This window comes from Dendropsophus ebraccatus, chromosome 12 (genome assembly GCF_027789765.1).
Source record: "Dendropsophus ebraccatus isolate aDenEbr1 chromosome 12, aDenEbr1.pat, whole genome shotgun sequence".
NCBI lineage: Eukaryota > Metazoa > Chordata > Amphibia > Anura > Hylidae > Dendropsophus > Dendropsophus ebraccatus.
In genome coordinates, this window is record NC_091465.1 from 73983322 (window position 1) to 74001950 (window position 18629).

At 47.7% G+C, this 18629-nt stretch overlaps 1 protein-coding gene across 1 annotated transcript; it reads right to left on the reverse strand.

Annotated features, from left to right (window-relative positions):
- Positions 1–1644: 1644 nt before the first annotated feature.
- Positions 1645–17043, reverse strand: LOC138769871 (carcinoembryonic antigen-related cell adhesion molecule 8-like). The gene is made up of 4 exons (XM_069948594.1): positions 16995–17043; positions 6522–6866; positions 5282–5396; positions 1645–1769 (listed from the first exon to the last, which is right to left on the reverse strand). The coding sequence occupies exons 2-3, from the start codon at positions 6799–6801 to the stop codon at positions 5299–5301; spliced, it is 378 nt and encodes a 125-aa protein (XP_069804695.1). The 5' UTR covers positions 6802–6866; positions 16995–17043; the 3' UTR covers positions 1645–1769; positions 5282–5298.
- Positions 17044–18629: the final 1586 nt, after the last annotated feature.

Genomic DNA, 18629 nt, shown 5'->3' on the forward strand with positions numbered 1-18629 from the left:
TGAGATGAAGGATTCGCTCACTGATCCAGAGCACAGATACCTATTTTTTTAAAATATGTAAGTAATAACAGTAGCTTACAGTAGCTAACCTGTATCTTCCAAGCCAGACCCAATCTCAAACATGAGATATTTGAATGTATTGGAAAATTTTACAGAAGCGGAACTAGCGATGGATGTTGAGTTTAATTTTACATTAAATCCTCAGGGTACAGCAGTATTGCAAATTGTTGATTTGGTACATTTAATAGATGTTTGGCGCATACATAACACAAGTATTCTAGGGACCACATTTATTTTCCAGACATATTGTCGTATTGACTTTTTACTTGTTACTCACCATATTCTCTATTGGAATCTAAAAGCGGTTATAGGGTCAGCACTATGGTCAGATCCCTCCCCAGTGTGCTTCGTGGAGGCCCCAGGCTCTTTGTCGCAACAGTGGTCATGGCACCTCAACAACAGTCTTTTAAAGATAGTTGTCATGAGGAAATTTGAAGCACAATTCGGGAGTTTTTTTTATAATGACATCTTATATAACACATCAGCACTTAAACGCGTCCTAAGAGGTGTGTTCACTAAATATGGAACACGTAAGAAAAAAGAAAGGGCACTAAAAATTTATTATTTACTGGGTAAAATTGAGCAGCAGCACAAACAGTCTTTAATACAGGGTATTCTGCATGAACTACTTTCGACAAGGAAGGAACCTCGATCCATATCAATCGGTCAGATGGCCAATCGGTTAAAATTGTTGTTACCATCAGTAGTACACTGGGACCAGGTGGGGTTTAATAAAATAAAATAATTTTGTTGAAGTCCAGTTCAAGAGTGAGGGGGTTGCCATTATGTCTTCTATCGGTAGACACAGAGAAAGTCTTCGACTGTGTACACTGGGGCATCATGGGGGCACCCTTGGACCAGGTAGGTTTGGGTCCTAGCTTTAAGGAATGGATAATGTTGCTTTACACTGATCCTACTGCCCAGGTGTGAACAAATGGTTTCCTTTCGTGACCGTTATTGGTTAGAAATGGAACAGGGGTGTGCCCTTTCTCCCTTGTTATATGCAATTGTGATGGAACATTTAGCGGTTTGCTCTTCATGAGAACCCCAGTGTGCACGCTATACAGGTGTGTTCGCGACAGTTAAAGGCTTCTCTATATGCAGATGACTTACTGTGATCCGGGTAGGTCACAGAATGGCCGGTGTTATACATAGTGTGCACATGGCCTAAGGGGGTAAAAGCCTCCTCAAATAAGTGATCAGTGGGGGGGTACCAAGAATCAGATTCCCTGATGATGGAAAACTGGCCTGAGAGTGAGCCTTCAGTTGGCTGGATCACCACTGTAATGGTGCATGCACGGACACACATTACGACACTGTAATAACACTAATGCTGTAATAAACTTTTTTTTATTATTTCTTAAATTCATTTTTTTCAATTCAAGAGCGAAAGAAAAATATAAGAAATATATAAGGATAAAATGCACACAGTGGGGGAGATTTATCAACCATGGTGTAAAGTGAAACTGGCTCAGTTGCCCCTAGCAACCAATCAGATTCCACCTTTCAGTCCTTACAGACTCTTTGGAAAATGAAGGTGGAATCTGATTGGTTGCTAGGAGCAACTGAGCCAGTTTCCCTTCACACCATGTTTGATAAATCTCCCCCAGTGTTTATATGTTTTAAAATATATAGTACAAAGGTAAATACATGGATGACAACAGGTTATAGAAATCTATCCAGGTGTCTTGAAGTGTTCTTCTTGGTTCCTAAAAAGTCAAAATAAACTCATATTAACTACAATCATCAATTTATATTATATTTTATAGAAATAGTAGATTTTTTTTGTTAATCTAGCAACTACTAAGAATTCTATTATTATTATCTGCCACCTGAAATTATTGTCCTGAACTGCTGTAAGATAGCTATTAGGACAAGGTCATACAGTACCTCTCATATATCCGTCTGTACTTCAAGAATATAGAAAAATGTTTTATTCTCCAATACAAAGTGTCAAAGAGGCGTTCCCAAGCTGCTAAATTGCTAAGGGCTCTAACTTGCAAACAAACTGGTGTCATGAGGCCTGACAGTCCCTTTACCAATCCCTTTACCTGAGACTAGAATCAGGACACAAATGTACAAGCACAGGCAAAGTACTGACCATCCTGGGTATACCGGCTAATACGACCAACAAAGTTGTACCATTTCCTCTATAGTGTAACCAGTAGCGGTCTTTGGCACCAAGCACCCCAAGCAATCGCTTGGGGCCCCCAACATCCACGCCTTCTCTTGTGCTCAAGATCGCTAGACAGGGCCGCTGCCCCACTCGCTGCTGTGATCTGAACTGTAACTATGAGCACTCGTAATGAGCGCTCACAGTTACATGCAGCAGCACTGACAGGGCAGGAGCCATTGGCTCCCTTCCTGTCAGTCACTCTTGTGGCCGCATGAAATGTTTTCCCTGCGGTCACAAGTGGCCGCTCTGTCCTTGTGGTGTCGGTGCTCCAGTGACATCACTGGAGCATCGGTGCCAGGACAAGGGAAGCGCGGCCTCTTGTGACTGCAGGGAAAACCCTTGCAGCCACAAGAGTGAAGAGAAGAGGAGACGCCTGGACCCAGGTGAGTATAAGTGTTTGTTTTATTGTGTTACATACTATATGGGAGGGGGAGCACACAGGGGCCTGTGTAACTGGGGGAGCACATAGCGGGGATCTATATAAATGGGGGGAGCACACAGTGGGGCTATAGACTACTGGGGCTTCACAGAGGGGTCTATATACTACGTGGGTCAGCACACAGGGGGTCTATATACTACTTGGGGCAGCAGAATGGGGTCTATATACAACTGGGGGAGCACACAGGAGGTCTATATCCAAGTGGGGGAGCACACAGGGGGTCTATATACTACTGGGGGAGCACACAGGGGGTCTATATACTACTGGGGTAGCACACAGGGGGTCTATATACTACTGGGGTAGCACACAGGGGTCTATATACTACTGGTGGGGCACACAGGGGGTCTATATACTACTGTTGAACACACAGGAGTCTATATACTACTGGTGGGGCACACAGGGGGTCTATATACTGCTGAGGCAGCACACAGGGGGTCTATATATAACTGGGGGAGCACACAGGAGGTCTATATCCAAGTGGGGGAGCACACAGGGGGGCTATATACTACTGGGGTAGCACACAGGGGGGCTATATACTACTGGGGGAACACACAGGGGTCTATATACTACTGGTGGGGCACACAGGGGGTCTATATACTACTGGGGGAACACACAGGAGTCTATATACAACTAGTGGGGCACACAGGGGGTCTATATACTGCTGATGCAGCACACAGGGGGTCTATATATAACGGGGGGCACACAGGGGTCTATATACTACTGGGGCAGCACACAGGGGGTCTATATACTACTGGAGGAGCACACAGAGGTCTACATACTACTGGTGGGGCACACAGGGGGTCTATATACTACTGGGGAAACACACAGAGGGTCTATATACTACTGGTGGGGCACACAGGGGGTCTATATACTACTGGGGGCAGCACACAGGGGGTCTATATATAACGGGGAGCACACAAGGGGTCTATATACTGCTGGAGGAGCACACAGTGGTCTATATACTACTGGGGGAGCACACAGGGATCTATATAATACTGGTGGAGCACACAGGGGGTCTTTATACTACTGGGGGAACCACACAGGGGGTTTATATACTACTGGAGGAGCACACAGGGGTCTATATCCAAGTGGGGGAGCACACAGAAAGGTCTATATCCAAGTAGGGGAGCACACAGGGGGGCTATATACCACTGAGGGAGCACACAGGGGAGCTATATACAAGTGGGGGAGCACACAGGGGGTCTATATACTAGTGGGGGAGCACACAGGTGGTATATGTAACTTGGGGCAGCACACAGGGTATATACGACTGGGGGCAGCACACAGGGGGTTTACATACAACTGGGACAGCACACAGGGGGTCTATATACTTTTGGGGGAGCACACGGGGGGGCTTTATATAACTAGGGGAACACACAGGCGTCTATACACTACTGGGGGAAGCACACAAGGGGTATATACTACTGAGGGGAAGCACACAAGGGTTATATACTACTGGCGGCTGCGCACAAGGGGTATATACTACTGAGGGTAGCACACAGCGGTCTATTGTTGTGGAGTGCGTGTCGAGGGGGGGGGGCAGACATAACTTCGCTTGGGGCCCCAGAAATGCCAAGACCGCCCCTGAGTGTAACCCACTCTTTGCCAATAGAGCACCATGTCAGACAGTATGGTACATACCACTACCTTAAAGCGAATGTACCATCAGTACATTCGTTTTAAGTTTTGCACATGGACAGAGCAGCGCTGGCAAGCTAATGCAGCAGGGTTTTTTTTTTTTAACTGCGGCCCGGTTCCAGTGTACGGTGCCGTTCCATTCCTGGGCACTGGCCGGGGGTGAAGCACTGGAGGCAGGCCGGCCCGCCCCCAGTGGGATGAAAACCCGGCCCCTCTATGATGGCTCCATTGATTGATAGGGGGCGGGTGTGTCCTCCCACTGGGGGCAGACCGGCCTGCCTCCAGTGCTTCACCCTTGGCCGATGCCCGGGAATAGAATGGCACGGAGCACTGGAACCGGGCCGTGGGTTAAAAAAAAGGATCGGGCACCATGTGCAAAACTTAACGCAAATGTACTAAGGAAGTCATTTACAAATTAGTATACAACTTTCTAGCACCAGTTGATTTTAAATTTTACCCCTTTCAGGGGTTAAGTAGGGGCGTAAACATAAAGGAGTTCTCCTGTTACACTGTTCTTCACATTTTCTTACAGACTTGGTTTTATATACTCTCTTGAGTAAAATGGATCTGTGAAGGTCCATGTAGGCAGAATGTGATAAATAAGTTGACATTAATAAGATTATGGGGGTAAAAACATGGCCGGTCTCACTCAGAGCTGTCACTCACTAGTTGGAACGCCCACTGGACTCTAGAGGGTATGTCCGCACATGTTGGGAGTTTTATTGCAACTCACGTAGAGCTATCACTTACTAATAGGAAGTACATGTTGGGTACATGTTGGAGATGTATTGCGTTAACACAATGAAGGATGGATGGACGGCAATAAAATGATTAATTTCTGCAATTAAATGATGCTTTCCGCGGTGCTGACCCCACTGCGCTACTCATTCAATAATGTGAACGGACCATAATATTTTTGGCTAATACCTGCCTAATAGTTTCAATTTGCTAACGGTCCTTCTACTTACCAATCCATGCCACTTTTCTAATTACTTCTGCAACATGCCACAGCTGCCAGGCCACTGGTTAGTCCAGTAAAGACACTTGTTACTGCGTCAACAAGTCTGATTTCCTGAAAGGAATCTAGGAAGACACGTAAATAAGAAAAACGTTGTTCATAGTGGCAGAAAAATATGGTATATAGGGGATGGACAAACCCGGTCATCATTGAAAACGGGTTTAGTTCCGGCCTCTCATACGTCCATCGTATAAATGCCCTTTAACAGGGGCCGACTGAATGAGCATTTATAGGCACTCTCATGAGAGACAAGAAAACTAGAATCAAATGATTGTCAATAGTAAAGCTGACCATACACATTTTTATTTGTATCAGACGAAATCGGCTTTCTTCTAATGTGTATGGTGGCCATAGCCATAGGCTGTATCCCAATTTTCCAGGCCATCCTCTGGCTGTATCCACCCTCTCCCTGGAGGTGGAAGACAGCGGGAATCATTGCCGAGAGTTCAGGTTCATACAAACCCGATCCTCGGCAGGTTCGGACCATCCCTACTCCAGATGTTGGCAGATGAATCAGGGATATTGGATAGGGAGAGGGGAGGTAAGTTCCTTGGTGGTGGCTTATCTCCCCAAAAACAAATGGATTGAAAAACTAAAATCTAACTAACACACTCTTTCTCTTCCCTGATGTGATGTCACCTGTCAGAAATCCACCATATAATCTTCAGGCCGGTTGCGAGAACTGTGATTTAGTCATCTTTCAGTAATGTGTATGGCACCTTAAAGCGAATTTACCATCAGTAGCATCGCTTTAAGATTTTTACATCAATAGACTGGTAGTTCCCACGCATGGCGCCAGTGTATGTCTGGCTTGAAGCACTGAAGACTGGCCCGCCTGCCCCCAATGTGACTAAACCCCTCCCCTCTGTAACGTGGCTCAATTGATTTTAATGGAGCCATGTTACTGAGGAAAGGGCAGCCACATCACATGAGATTCTTCCCACTGGGGGCCAAACGGTGCGCCTCCAGTGCTTCACCCCCAGGAAGTGCCTGGGAATAGAACCAAGCTGCGGTTTAAAAACAGGACTGCGGCAACGGCTTCCTCGAGCCAGCGCCGTTCTATCCATGTGAATATCTTAAAGCGAATGTACTGCTGGCACATTCCCTTTAAAGTGATGGTACATATGCTTTAACTTCTACATTTTATGACCTTTAGGTTTTAATACATGGAGCTTACAGAGGGCACTTACCACTTAAAGTCAAATTGGTTGTGGCCTGAAATAGCTGATCCGCCTGAACACTGACCGTGTAATAGCCCTTATGGGCTGCAGAGACGTTTTTAAGTTTTAATGAACCATTAGGGAACAGGGTGGTTTCCGGAAAGAACTGTGGCCCATTGGTTATCTTCTGAACATTGTCGATCTTTAGAATCTGATTGGCGGCGTTTGTATCCTGTCCTTTGTACCAGTCGGCATTTTTTAACGTTCCAGATATACCTCGGACATTAAGAATGACAGTCTCATTTACCATAGGACGAGGCGGGTAAATGTCAATGGAAATTGCCAAGACTGAAGAAATGCAGGAAGCTGCTAGTACTGCAAAACAGAAAAACACGATGAAAGACATGGTTATATGGTGGTGGGGATATATGGGTTATATGGAATGGTATTTATAGATGGTTCCCTGCTCAGGGCTCTCTTGTATAAGCCACATGGCTATAGAGGACATGGTGCACCCACATGGATTCAGTAGCCCTTCCCATGAGAATTTTTTCATATTGCCGCAGGGGCAGTTTTTTTTAAGAATGGACAATGGACAATGTGTTTTGCACATAACACTGATGGTCACCAGTTTAAGGATCGGTTCACACTGAGCAAACACAGCGCAATCCCGCCGTGCTAAGTGTGCTGCTTTGAGTGAATGGGAGAGCGCGAGCCTGTCCGCTCAAAGAATAAACATGTTCATTCTTTGAGCGGAGAGGAGAGGGAGCGGACAGGCGCGCGCTCTCCCATTCGCTCAAAGCAGAATTGCGCCATGTTTGCTCAGTGTGAACCGGCCCTTGAACCATAAAACCGGTGTATCACAGAATGGATGTGGACCCACTGTACCACCTAACTGGTTATATGTTGTCTAAGAAGCCCCCTGAAATTCACCCTTTAACCCATTATGGGGATCTGGACTTTGCTGCGGGGTGCTACCAGGTCGCTACATCTGAGAGTGTTCCCGGCAATAGATGGCAGCTGACTTGGAGGACCAAGAGACACCATAGGGTCAAGCTGAGGCAGCTTCAGTAACAGGCCATAGCCATGGGCAGCAGCTTTCAGGTATTGTCAGAGACAGGCAGTACCGGTTAGGATGGGCAGCACACTTTCACAGGTCAAACATAGAAGAGGCGTGAGGTATCAATGAACAGGCAGAGATGGAGTTAGAAGGCAGTCAGGGGTCAAACACAATGGCAGAAATATCTATCTAGGATAGGAAGGATTAAAGCTACAGTGGATACTGGACGGTTGTTCAGAATACTTTTACACATAAATATAATTTGTGACACAATACTTGCCTCTCACACTAAGGACTCCTATGGTGCCTAAGTCTAGGAGTTTTGGAGCATCAGACATGGTACAACTACTACTCCCAGCATCCAGGCTTTCAGGACATGCTAGGAGTTGAAGTGTCCATATAGCTGAACTGTTACAGATTTTCTAATCAGGTATTGGTGAATGACAGCATGACTACAGTAAGTAGATTACAGTCATCTTCCAGCAGACAAGACCACCACCCGTCCCCTGAGTCACACGCGGTCACCTCCAATATGAGGATCACACACAGCGGCGGAGTCATTACATGTGTAATACTTACCTGCCAGATAGGGCTTCATGGTGATACTGAAGCTAGGAGAGCTGCTGAAGTGTGGTGATGGGTCACTATTTATGTGAATGTTTGGAGTCAGCTCCTCCCCGAGGCCTGTACCACTTAGTTTCTAACCACTTCCTCTATACATTCCATACAGAACGGTATGACACGTCCCCTGCTGAGCCATCACCTGCCCCCAGGCCCTCCTCAAGCCTTGTCAGGTGTCTCACTGCATTATTCCACTAATACGTCTAAATAATTGTTATTCAGCTTCCAAAAAACTACTATACAGGAAAAAAATATCATCCCCCATGTACATCACCACCATACTGTAAGTGAACACAAAATAGTATCGATACACCATAACCGAACATTATCGTATGTACTGTATCCATTCACAGTGCATCATTATTGCTGGAAAAAAAGGAACTTTCTGGGGGAGATTTATCAAACATGGTGTAAGGTAGAATTGGCTTAGTTGCCCTTAGCAACCAATCAGATTCCACCTTTCATTTTACAAAGGATCTGTGAGGAATGAAAGGTGGAATCTGATTGGTTTCTAGGGGCAACTGAGCCAGTTTTACTTTACACCATGTTTGATAAATCTCCCCCTCTGTGTTTCAAAAAAGGACCAAATGGCGGGGGGAGTAAGATTGTGCCCCAAAGTGTCCGCCGGGGAAAAGGCGCAGATTTTTGTGCAAACAGTGTTCAGCGCCTTTACCACAGTGTAAGCCCCCACTTTCTTGATGGGCAGGCAGGGGGCATTGCAAGGTAAAGAGGAGGATTTATTATGATTTACACCGCTAGCAGGCAGAAATCATGGCAGAAATCTCCATTTGCTGAGGAGCAGGTGTAAACTCGCCAGATGCGCCTTTGGTAAATCTCGTAAGGGAGCAGAGCGGCGTACACTGTCAAAACCCTGCCTCCGCGCTCCCTTAGCGGCAGCGATGTTGTATACAATGCATTTAATGGTGATGCCAGAACAATTCCGTCTCTGCCTGCACAGGAAGCGCGGAGCAGGATATTAACAGTGTATACTGCTGCCAGTGAAAGATTATAGTTAAATTTTAAAACCGGAATAAGGAGTATGCAAATCCTGAAAGATTGACCCCCACCCCCAATTCATAATAAACATACTCTTTAAGAATTTTGGGGGAGTTTTTTTTTTTATTTCCTATTATGTTGTTCTAATCTGGCCACTAAGCCTAATAATAAGATGAAACTTTTTGTTCTCTAAAGATTATTTCTTAGCCATCTACTTATTCTCATCACAGACAGGATTACAATGAAAAGTGACATTAATTAATTAATAAATGATGCAACCAAAAAAACAGAAAAAAGTAAGTACTCAAATAGATTGACACTGTCGCAAAAATCCACAAACCACAAATGAGATAAAGGTATGTAACGCCTGGAGTAGTGGATCCACTGGACCGTCACTAGCGATGGCACTAACCTCACCAGGGAGCGGAGTCTAAGGGGCCGCTGGTTTTCACCAGAGCCCGCCGCAAGGCGGGATGGACTTGCTGCGGCAGGCGACCCCCGGGTCGCTACCCCTGGCTTGGTTGCTAGTGATGGCAGGCGAGGCGTGGCAGGAGCAGTAGGCAGGAGATGGTGCTGGCAGAGGCCTGTAGGCGTAACCGCAGGTGACAGGCTGAACACAGGAGCAATAGTGTAACAGAGGAGCAGGAACCAGGAACAAGGACTAGGGACCAGGTAGCGGACAGGAATCAGGAACAAGGACTAGGGACCAGGTAGCGAACAGGAACCAGGAACAACAGGGAGCTGGGCCAAACGCTATGGGAAGCATGTAGAGGCTCCAACACCTATACTGGGGCAGGGCTGGAATTTATAGGAAGTGATTAGTGCAACTTCCAATTAGGGGCGGACTGGCCCTTTAAATCTGAGACAGCCGGCGCGCGTGCGCCCTAGGAAGCGGGGACGCGCGCGCCGGCCGGCACAGCGGGTGACAGGAGCGGGGCGAGGTAAGGAGCCCCCCGGGGCCGAACTCGTAGCAGCGCCGGGTCCCTGCACATGGACCCCGGCAGCTACATGGAGAGGTCGCGGCGGCGGCGGCCCGGAGCATGGGACGCCGCCGCGGCCGTGACAGTACCTCCGCCCTTTGGCCTCCCCCTCTTTCTTGCCTGCAGATGGAGGCAAATCAGTGATGAAGTCCATCCCTATGTGGCGAGGGGATGTGGATTTGCGGATGAAACCCTTCTGTAAGTTCTCCCGGAATGTAAGAGGACATGGCCTCAGTCTCGGGTACTGAGAGAGGGTACACCCGACCTTGTGGAGGAGAAGTTCCAGGAAGGAGGTCTATGGGACAATCGTACGCCCGATGAGGTGGTAGAGAGTCCGCCTCCGTGGCACAGAAGGCATCAGGCAAGTCTTGGTATTCCGCCGGTAGGCCGGATAGAGGCTTGGCGGGGTCGGGTGAAAACATAGAGTACTTGGGCTGAGGTGACCTCAGACACTGGTTGGAACAGTCCTGACCCCAACTAAGAATCTTCCCGGTTCTCCAGTCCAGCTTAGGGGCATGTAATCGCAGCCAAGGGAGTCCCAGGAGGATGGCGGGAGAAGAATGGGGCAGGACTTAGAAGGAGATCTTTTCCTGATGTGAAGTGCCCACCTGGAGTACTAGAGGTGCGGTCTGGTAGTGCACATGGTCGGTAAGAATCTCGCCCGTGACCGAGGAGATAGTCAGGGGTCTGGCTAGTTGGGTCACGGGTAGCCGCCAACTTTGGACCAATGTAGCTGCAATAAAACTGCCTGCTGACCCAGAATCGAGAAAAGGCAGTAGTCTGGTGAGTTTGTCCTGAGGGTGTCTGGATGGAGACTGGCACAGACAACCTTGGAGAGGTGGCATTCACACTTAGGGAGACCTCTCCCACCGGACCTAGGTGCTGGCGTTTCCCGGACGCTTGAGGACGTTGGGGACATCTCAGCCGAAAGAGATCCGAACCACCGCAGTAGAGGCAGAGATTCAGCTCCAGACGACGAATTCTTTCATCAGGCGACAGGTGAGCCCGTTCCACCTGCATAGGAATCTCAGGAGTCGACTGGGACACCGGAACGTCAAGATTCCGGAAGACCGGCGCCAGCTTGTGATGGCGACGGGACAGGCTTAGTCGCCGTTCATGCCAGACCTCCTCCTCTCTCTCAGAAAAACAAGTATCGACCCTGGTGGCCAGTAGGATGAGTTCGTTCAGGGAGGTAGGTAGGTCTCGGGCGGAAAGTACGTCTCTCACCCGACTGGACAGGCCCTTCTTGAAGGTGGCTATTAGAGCGGCCTCATTCCAGTCTAATTCTGCCGCCAGGGTGCGGAACTGGATGGCGTAGTCACCAACAGAGGAGCTCCCTTGAGAGAGGTTGAGGAGAGCAGTCTCAGCTGAAGAGGCACGGGCAGGTTCCTCAAAGACGGAGCGAAACTCGGCCAGGAAGGTTCGGAGATTGGCAGCAGCAGGGTCATCTCGGTCCCACAGCGGCGTGGCCCAAGCCAGAGCTCTACCCTCCAATAGGCTGATGATGAAAGCCACTTTAGAGCGCTCGGTGGAAAACTGACTACTTAAGAGTTCAATATGCATGGTGCATTGAGTCAGGAATCCACTGCACAACTTGGAGTCACCAGCGTATTTGCTTGGGAGAGCCAGTCGAAGTGATGAAGAAGCAGAAGGAGGTGGTGTGCGCTGGGCTGTAGTATGCTGCTGTAAGGCGGCAGTGAGTTGCTGGATCTGCTGCGACTGTTGCTGGATTTGTTGCGCCTGTTGGGCAACCACTCGGGCTACGTCACGGATATCAGGCACCTCGCCGGGATCCATGGTTGGAGCCTACTGTAACGCCTGGAGTAGTGGATCCACTGGACCGTCACTAGCGATGGCACTAACCTCACCAGGGAGCGGAGTCTAAGGGGCTGCTGGTTTTCACCAGAGCCCGCCGCAAGGCGGGATGGACTTGCTGCGGCAGGTGACCCCCAGGTCGCTACCCCTGGCTTGGTTGCTAGTGACAGCAGGCGAGGCGTGGCAGGAGTAGTAGGCAGTAGATGGTGCTGGCAGATGTCTAGGCGTAACCGCAGGTGACAGGCTGAACACAGGAGCAATAGTGTAACAGAGGAGCAGGAACCAGGAACAAGGACTAGGGACCAGGTAGCGGACAGGAATCAGGAACAACAGGGAGCTGGGCCAAACGCTATGGGAAGCATGTAGAGGCTCCAACACCTGTAGTGGGGCAGGGCTGGAATTTATAGGAAGTGATTAGTGCAACTTCCAATTAGGGGCGGACTGGCCCTTTAAATCTGAGACAGCCGGCGCGCGCGCGCCCTAGGAGGCCGGCACAGCGGGTGACAGGAGCGGGGCGAGGTAAGGCGCCCCCCGGGGCCGAACTCGTAGCAGCGCCGGGTCCCTGCACATGGACCCCGGCAGCTGCATGGAGAGGTCGCGGCGGCGGCCCGGAGCACGGGACGCCGCTGCGGACGTGACAAGGTAATAGTGGTTTATTTTAAGCTTAAAGTGTCACTGTCCTTTCAAAATCTAAATCAATAGTAGATGTGATATAAAGCAAGTTTGCAATATACATTTATTATTATTGTAGCTGCCAACCAAGTGTCCAGTTTACCAACTAACTGGGCGTCTATAGGACTCACTGGGACCAGTGGAGATACAGTCCATATCCAGACACAGTTCACTCACTGGGCACTGTACACTCCTATTGAGTTTCCCAATTTAGTGGGATAATTAAACTGAGTGTCCGCCTTACATAATCAGTGCTCTCACTCCATTCTTAGGGCCCTATTCCACCGGACAATTATCGGTCAGATTATCGTTAAATCGTTTGAATCTAAACGATAATCGTTCAGTTGAAATGCAGTTAACGATTAACGACCGAACGAGAAATCGTTGATCGCTTTATAAGACCTGGACCTATTTTTATCGTTGCTCGTTCGCAAAACGTTTGCAAATCGTCCGCATTGAATAAGACGTCGTTCGGTCGTTCGCAGTAGGTTCGAAAGCAATGGCGAAGAAATAGCGAAGAAAAAACGATCGCAAATACGATCATAAGTAACGATTATCGTTCCATGGAAATGAGTGAACATTTTCAGGTCTTTCGCAATAGCGGTCGTTTGAGATCGTTAATCGTTAACGATTATGCGAACGATAATCGTCCGGTGGAATAGGACCCTTAGGCTATGTTCACACTACGTCGTATACGCTCCGGCCGGGATCCCATGAGGACCTGCAAATAACTGACATGTCAGTTTTCTGCGGTCGCAGAAAGCTCTGTCAGGTCACACAATGAAGCGAGCGGCTCCAGACTGTGCTGTGGAGTGTTCTGATGCGGGCACGTCCTTGACAACTGTCCCCCCGTATCGTTAAATTACTGGTGTAAGGCAGAGGAACAACATATATGGACAAAGAGGGGAACTAATATAGTGTAGCATAAACAATGTCAGTGGGAAAATTGCTTAAAGATGTCCAAACTAACCTGGTGGTGTTGTTTCTTAGGTGCAATTCTTAGACACAACAAAGGTGTCAGTCCAACACCGAAACGTGTCGCTCATTTTTAGGCCTAGTGTGAATAAACGCTCAAGAAAGACACTCCTGAGGTCGTTGGAGTTATTTTGTGAGTCGTGCGCCGTGGCTGTATGTATGGTCCAGCGGTCAATTCCAAATTAAATTACTGGTGTGGAGTACAGATGAGCGAATTTACAGTATTAACAAAGCAATGCGCTTTGTTAACTCAGTAGTCGGCTTATCGGCTGGCTGGCTTTGAACTCTTTGCGTCTCACTCCAGGTGCCTGGAAAAGCTGGATCCAGTCCTGGGGAACTTCTCCCAGTTTCCCAGGACTGGATTCAGCTTTTCCAGGCACCTGGAGAGCAGCGGCACAGAGTTTAAAGGCAGTTGACTGCCAAGCTCTTTCTTAATACTGTAGATTTGCTAAACCAAAAACAAGTGGTTCAGTGGTTAGCATTGCAGTGCTGGGGTCCTGGGTTCAAATCCCATCAAGGGCAACATCTGCAAAGAGTTTGGATGTTTCCTCCAGGTTCTATGGTTGCATAAGTTTCCTCCAAGTTCTATGGTTTTCCCCTCAAAACATGCAGTTAGGTCAACTCAGGTTGTAAGCCGTAATGGGGACAGGGGACAAAATTGATAAACTGTGTAAAGTGTTGTGGAATTAGTTTGTCCTACACAAATTATTATTATCGCTAGTCTAGTGTAGAGCAAAAGGAATCAAAAACCTGATTGCTGACAAGTGAAAATGTGTATCGTGCATTGCAATGGAGTTATGAAAGGAGCCGATGTTCATCATCCTCCAGTGAAGGTCATCTGCCTAATGAAGAACATGGCAAAGCATATATATGACAGACAGACAGACAGATAAAGCTACATCTTTCAGAACATAAAAAACATCTATTACACAAAGGTTACAGAAAAGAAGGCTGACAAAAAAAAAATCGAGGAGAAACAAGAGCCGCACGCCATGTGTCTGAATGTGGTCACACCGTCACAGTGAGCCCTTTCTCTGTGAATAGTGAGGCCCTCAGTAGTCTGGTTGGTTGTGATGTGTAATTGTGGCTGCGTAACTTACCATGGAGAAGAGAGAGTCATTATTTCTATGGCCGTTTTTCAAATATCCAACAGGCTTTCATGCGAAAATCTATTGTTTTCGTGTTTACATCCATCTATAGTCTCTCTATTGTTACAGTAAGAATATAAGCAGTCACAACACATCATTTTGTCATGGAGACACTTGATGCGGAGATCATACAACTTTCAGTTTCTCTACAGTGTTTTCCCCTTATTTGCATATTCAGGTTACAGTACAAAGACCGAGCACACCAGATTAGGGTCAGACAAACCTGACAGTGTTGATATATATAGGGGTATCAGGCAAGTGACGGGCGTATTAGATGTCCCATCACGCAGGGTAAGCGAGCTCTGTAGATCAGTGCATGCTTACTGATCCTATTAGATGGCTCGATAACCATGCAGGCAGTGCAGGGTTCGCGGGGTCCATGAAGCCATTGCACCAATAAGCTGTCAGCTGTCATCCCCGATAACATGGAGCTATGTGTGGCCGAGGATATTTTTAAATGATCAGATGAGGAGCAAGAGTTTGCTCCCTCACTGGCTGATCGCTGTGTCTATTACATGGAAAGTTATATCGGCCTGATCCAGCAGATAATCGCTCCGTGTAATAGGCCCTTTAGATTCTTCGACATACACAATCCTCTGTTCCCCCTGGAGGTGTCTGGCAGCAGCTTATTCCATTCTCCGGCAGTTTATACCACATACAGACATGTATTTCCACCACAGTAACCCAAGCCATGCCGTCTGATGACTTACAAGCACCAATGGATAAAGCAGCTTTTCCTCTAGGTTCAGACCGGGCTCAGACCGGCCCACCAAGGGGCAAATGAACCCAACCTCCCCATGTTGCCCCCTGAGCCCCCAAGTATATATCAGTATTTTGTGGTTTAATCCCACCTTGCAGAGAAGAGCAGAATAGTGCAGTGATCCCCCCCGGTTTACATATAGCAGGTTCTGTATTATTTCTCCCTTCAGGCGTGACAGGAAAATAGCGGCCGCATGACAGTGTAAGGAAGAACAAACATAGAAAATAACACTAAGTGTAGCTGTCATTACAGACAACCCCTCCCCCGGCTTCATAACTCTCCATCACTATGGAGAAACTATACAACAAAGTAAAGAAGGACTTTCACTTTCTCTAAAGAAACTGTTACAAGCCGCCTATAGAAAGCTATGGGGGGGGGGGGGGGGAGCTAGGGAGCCCCATAGAAACAGCAGAAGACCATAGGAGCTTACAGCATTGGATCTCACCACAGGGCTTGCTTCACAACATACACTGCCCAGGGTTTAAAGGGGTACTCTGGGCAGAGGTTCTTTTTAGGATATGGCCGGGGAAGGGGTGGAAGTAGAGGCCGCAGTACACTTACCTCCCAGGTTGGAGCGCTGGTTCCCGGATCTCGACGCCCCGTTCTCCTGTCCGGCCTCCGCTTCCTGGTCTGAGCTGCGGATTTGTCTCAGCAGGTCATAACTAGAGATGATCGAACAGCGTTGATGTTCAGGTTGGTACGAACTCGAACCATCGGTATTTGACTCCTGCAGCCCTCCCGTTACATGGGGAAGGTGGAGACAGCCCAAGTCCTGCCTTCTCCACGGAACGGGAAGACTGCGGGAATCAGGTTTGATCACCTCTAGTCATAACTTGCTCAGCCAATCACTGGCTAAGCTGTACCATTTCAGTCATTGGCCGAGCGGTCTGCCACTGCTGTGATGAATCCATCTGGGAATAGCAGTGAGAGCTTTCAGCGGGAAACCTGAAGAAGCAGCAGGAGGACCCCAGGGGAGCATGGTTAGGTATGAATATTTTCTATGCAGCCTAGCAATATGGCAAAAAATTTAAAAGGCCGAAGTACCCCATGTAAACCCATTATAATTCACTGTGTACAGCAGTCTGGGCTCTGTCCTCAGCCCTCATGCCCAGGCTGTTATACAACATTCTATAGACGCAGACAGGTCGCAGTCTGCCCGCTCCGTGGAGAAGGTGGATACAGCCGGAGGACCGCCTGGAAAACTGGGATACAGCCTATGGCTATGGCTGTATCCCAGTGCTCCAGGCGGTCCTCCGGCTGTATCCACCCTCTCCACGGAGTGGTCAGACAGCGGCAGTCAGAAGCCAAGAGTTCAGGTTCATACGAACCCGAACGTCGGCAGGTTCGCTCATCTCTAGTCGCAGGGCGGCAATCACTTCCTTAGTCCATACCACTGGTAATTCTTGTAACAAAAGCTGTAAATGTTCTGGTTCTGTGCTGTGCTAGAGTTGTGTTAATGACATAAAAATGACTTACCAATTGGTTTTGTTTGATTTATTGATGTTTTTTTCCCCACAGCTTCATATCACTCCTATGGAGAAACGGTGAGAATTACATTTAAGCAAATACTATATTCTATCTATCTAGACTATATTCTGTTAAAGTGACCCTCCTGTCATATCTGCGGTTGTGTCTCCTGACAGAAATTGTGACCGTCAAAGACGCAGCCGCCACATCGGGATGTCACTATTGGAAAATGGCCGCTTTTACGCAACAACAAAAAAAGATGACAACCACTCAATTTTGCCTTTTTTTTGGTAGCTCCTCCTGGAAACGGATGAATAAATTGACAAGTGGGTGTTATCCATAGTTCCAGGAGGATTAACAGAGAGGTAATGCAGAGGCATATCCTATAACAGAGGGGTAATGCAGAGGCATATCCTATAACAGAGGGGTAATGCACAGGCATATCCTATAACAGAGGGGTAATGCAGAGGCATATCCTATAACAGAGGGGTAATGCACAGGCATATCCTATAACAGAGGGGTAATGCAGAGGCATATCCTATAACAGAGGGGTAATGCAGAGGCATATCCTATAACAGAGGGGTAATGCAGAGGCATATCCTATAACAGAGGGGTAATGCAGAGGCATATCCTATAACAGAGGGGTAATGCAGAGGCATATCCTATAACAGAGGGGTAATGCAGAGGCATATCCTATAACAGAGGGTAATGCACAGGCATATCCTATAACAGAGGGGTAATGCACAGGCATATCCTATAACAGAGGGGTAATGCAGAGGCATATCCTATAACAGAGGGGTAATGCAGAGGCATATCCTATAACAGAGGGGTAATGCAGAGGCATATCCTATAACAGAGGGGTAATGCAGAGGCATATCCTATAACAGAGGGTAATGCACAGGCATATCCTATAACAGAGGGGTAATGCACAGGCATATCCTATAACAGAGGGGTAATGCAGAGGCATATCCTATAACAGAGGGTAATGCACAGGCATATCCTATAACAGAGGGGTAATGCACAGGCATATCCTATAACAGAGGGGTAATGCAGAGGCATGTCCTATAACAGAGGGGTAATGCAGAGGCATATCCTATAACAGAGGGGTAATGCAGAGGCATATCCTATAACAGAGGGGTAATGCACAGGCATATCCTATAACAGAGGGGTAATGCAGAGGCATGTCCTATAACAGAGGGGTAATGCAGAGGCATATCCTATAACAGAGGGGTAATGCACAGGCATATCCTATAACAGAGGGGTAATGCACAGGCATATCCTATAACAGAGGGTAATGCAGAGACATGTCCTATAACATTGCTGTTTTACAAGTATTCAAAACCCATAAAATGCCCAAAAATGGGTGAAACTATCGAAATTGGGAGTGTAAAAGCCATACCAGGAAAATTTCCTACAACTTGTATGTATTAAAGGGGTTGCTGAATTGATTCTAACTTGTCCCCTATCTTGTGAGTATGAGATCCCAGGGGATCTCTAGATCACCGCCCTAATCCTTTGTTTCGAACAGAGCTGCAGGTCGGCGCATGATCCGCCATTTCATCTATTCTCTATGGAGCATCTGGAGGTAGCCGAGTGGCTCCATGTAGCGGCCAAGTGGTTTTATAGAGAATGAATGAAGAGTTG

Excerpts from the sequence above, each read along its gene's own strand:
- LOC138769871 (XM_069948594.1), bottom strand. The coding sequence starts at position 6,801 with ATGGTAAATGAGACTGTCATTCTTAATGTCCGAGGTATATCTGGAACG. Across the intron at positions 5,397-6,521 it reads AACCAATTTGACTTTAAGTG|ATTCCTTTCAGGAAATCAGA; the intron begins GTAAGTGCCCTC and ends GTGTCTTCCTAG.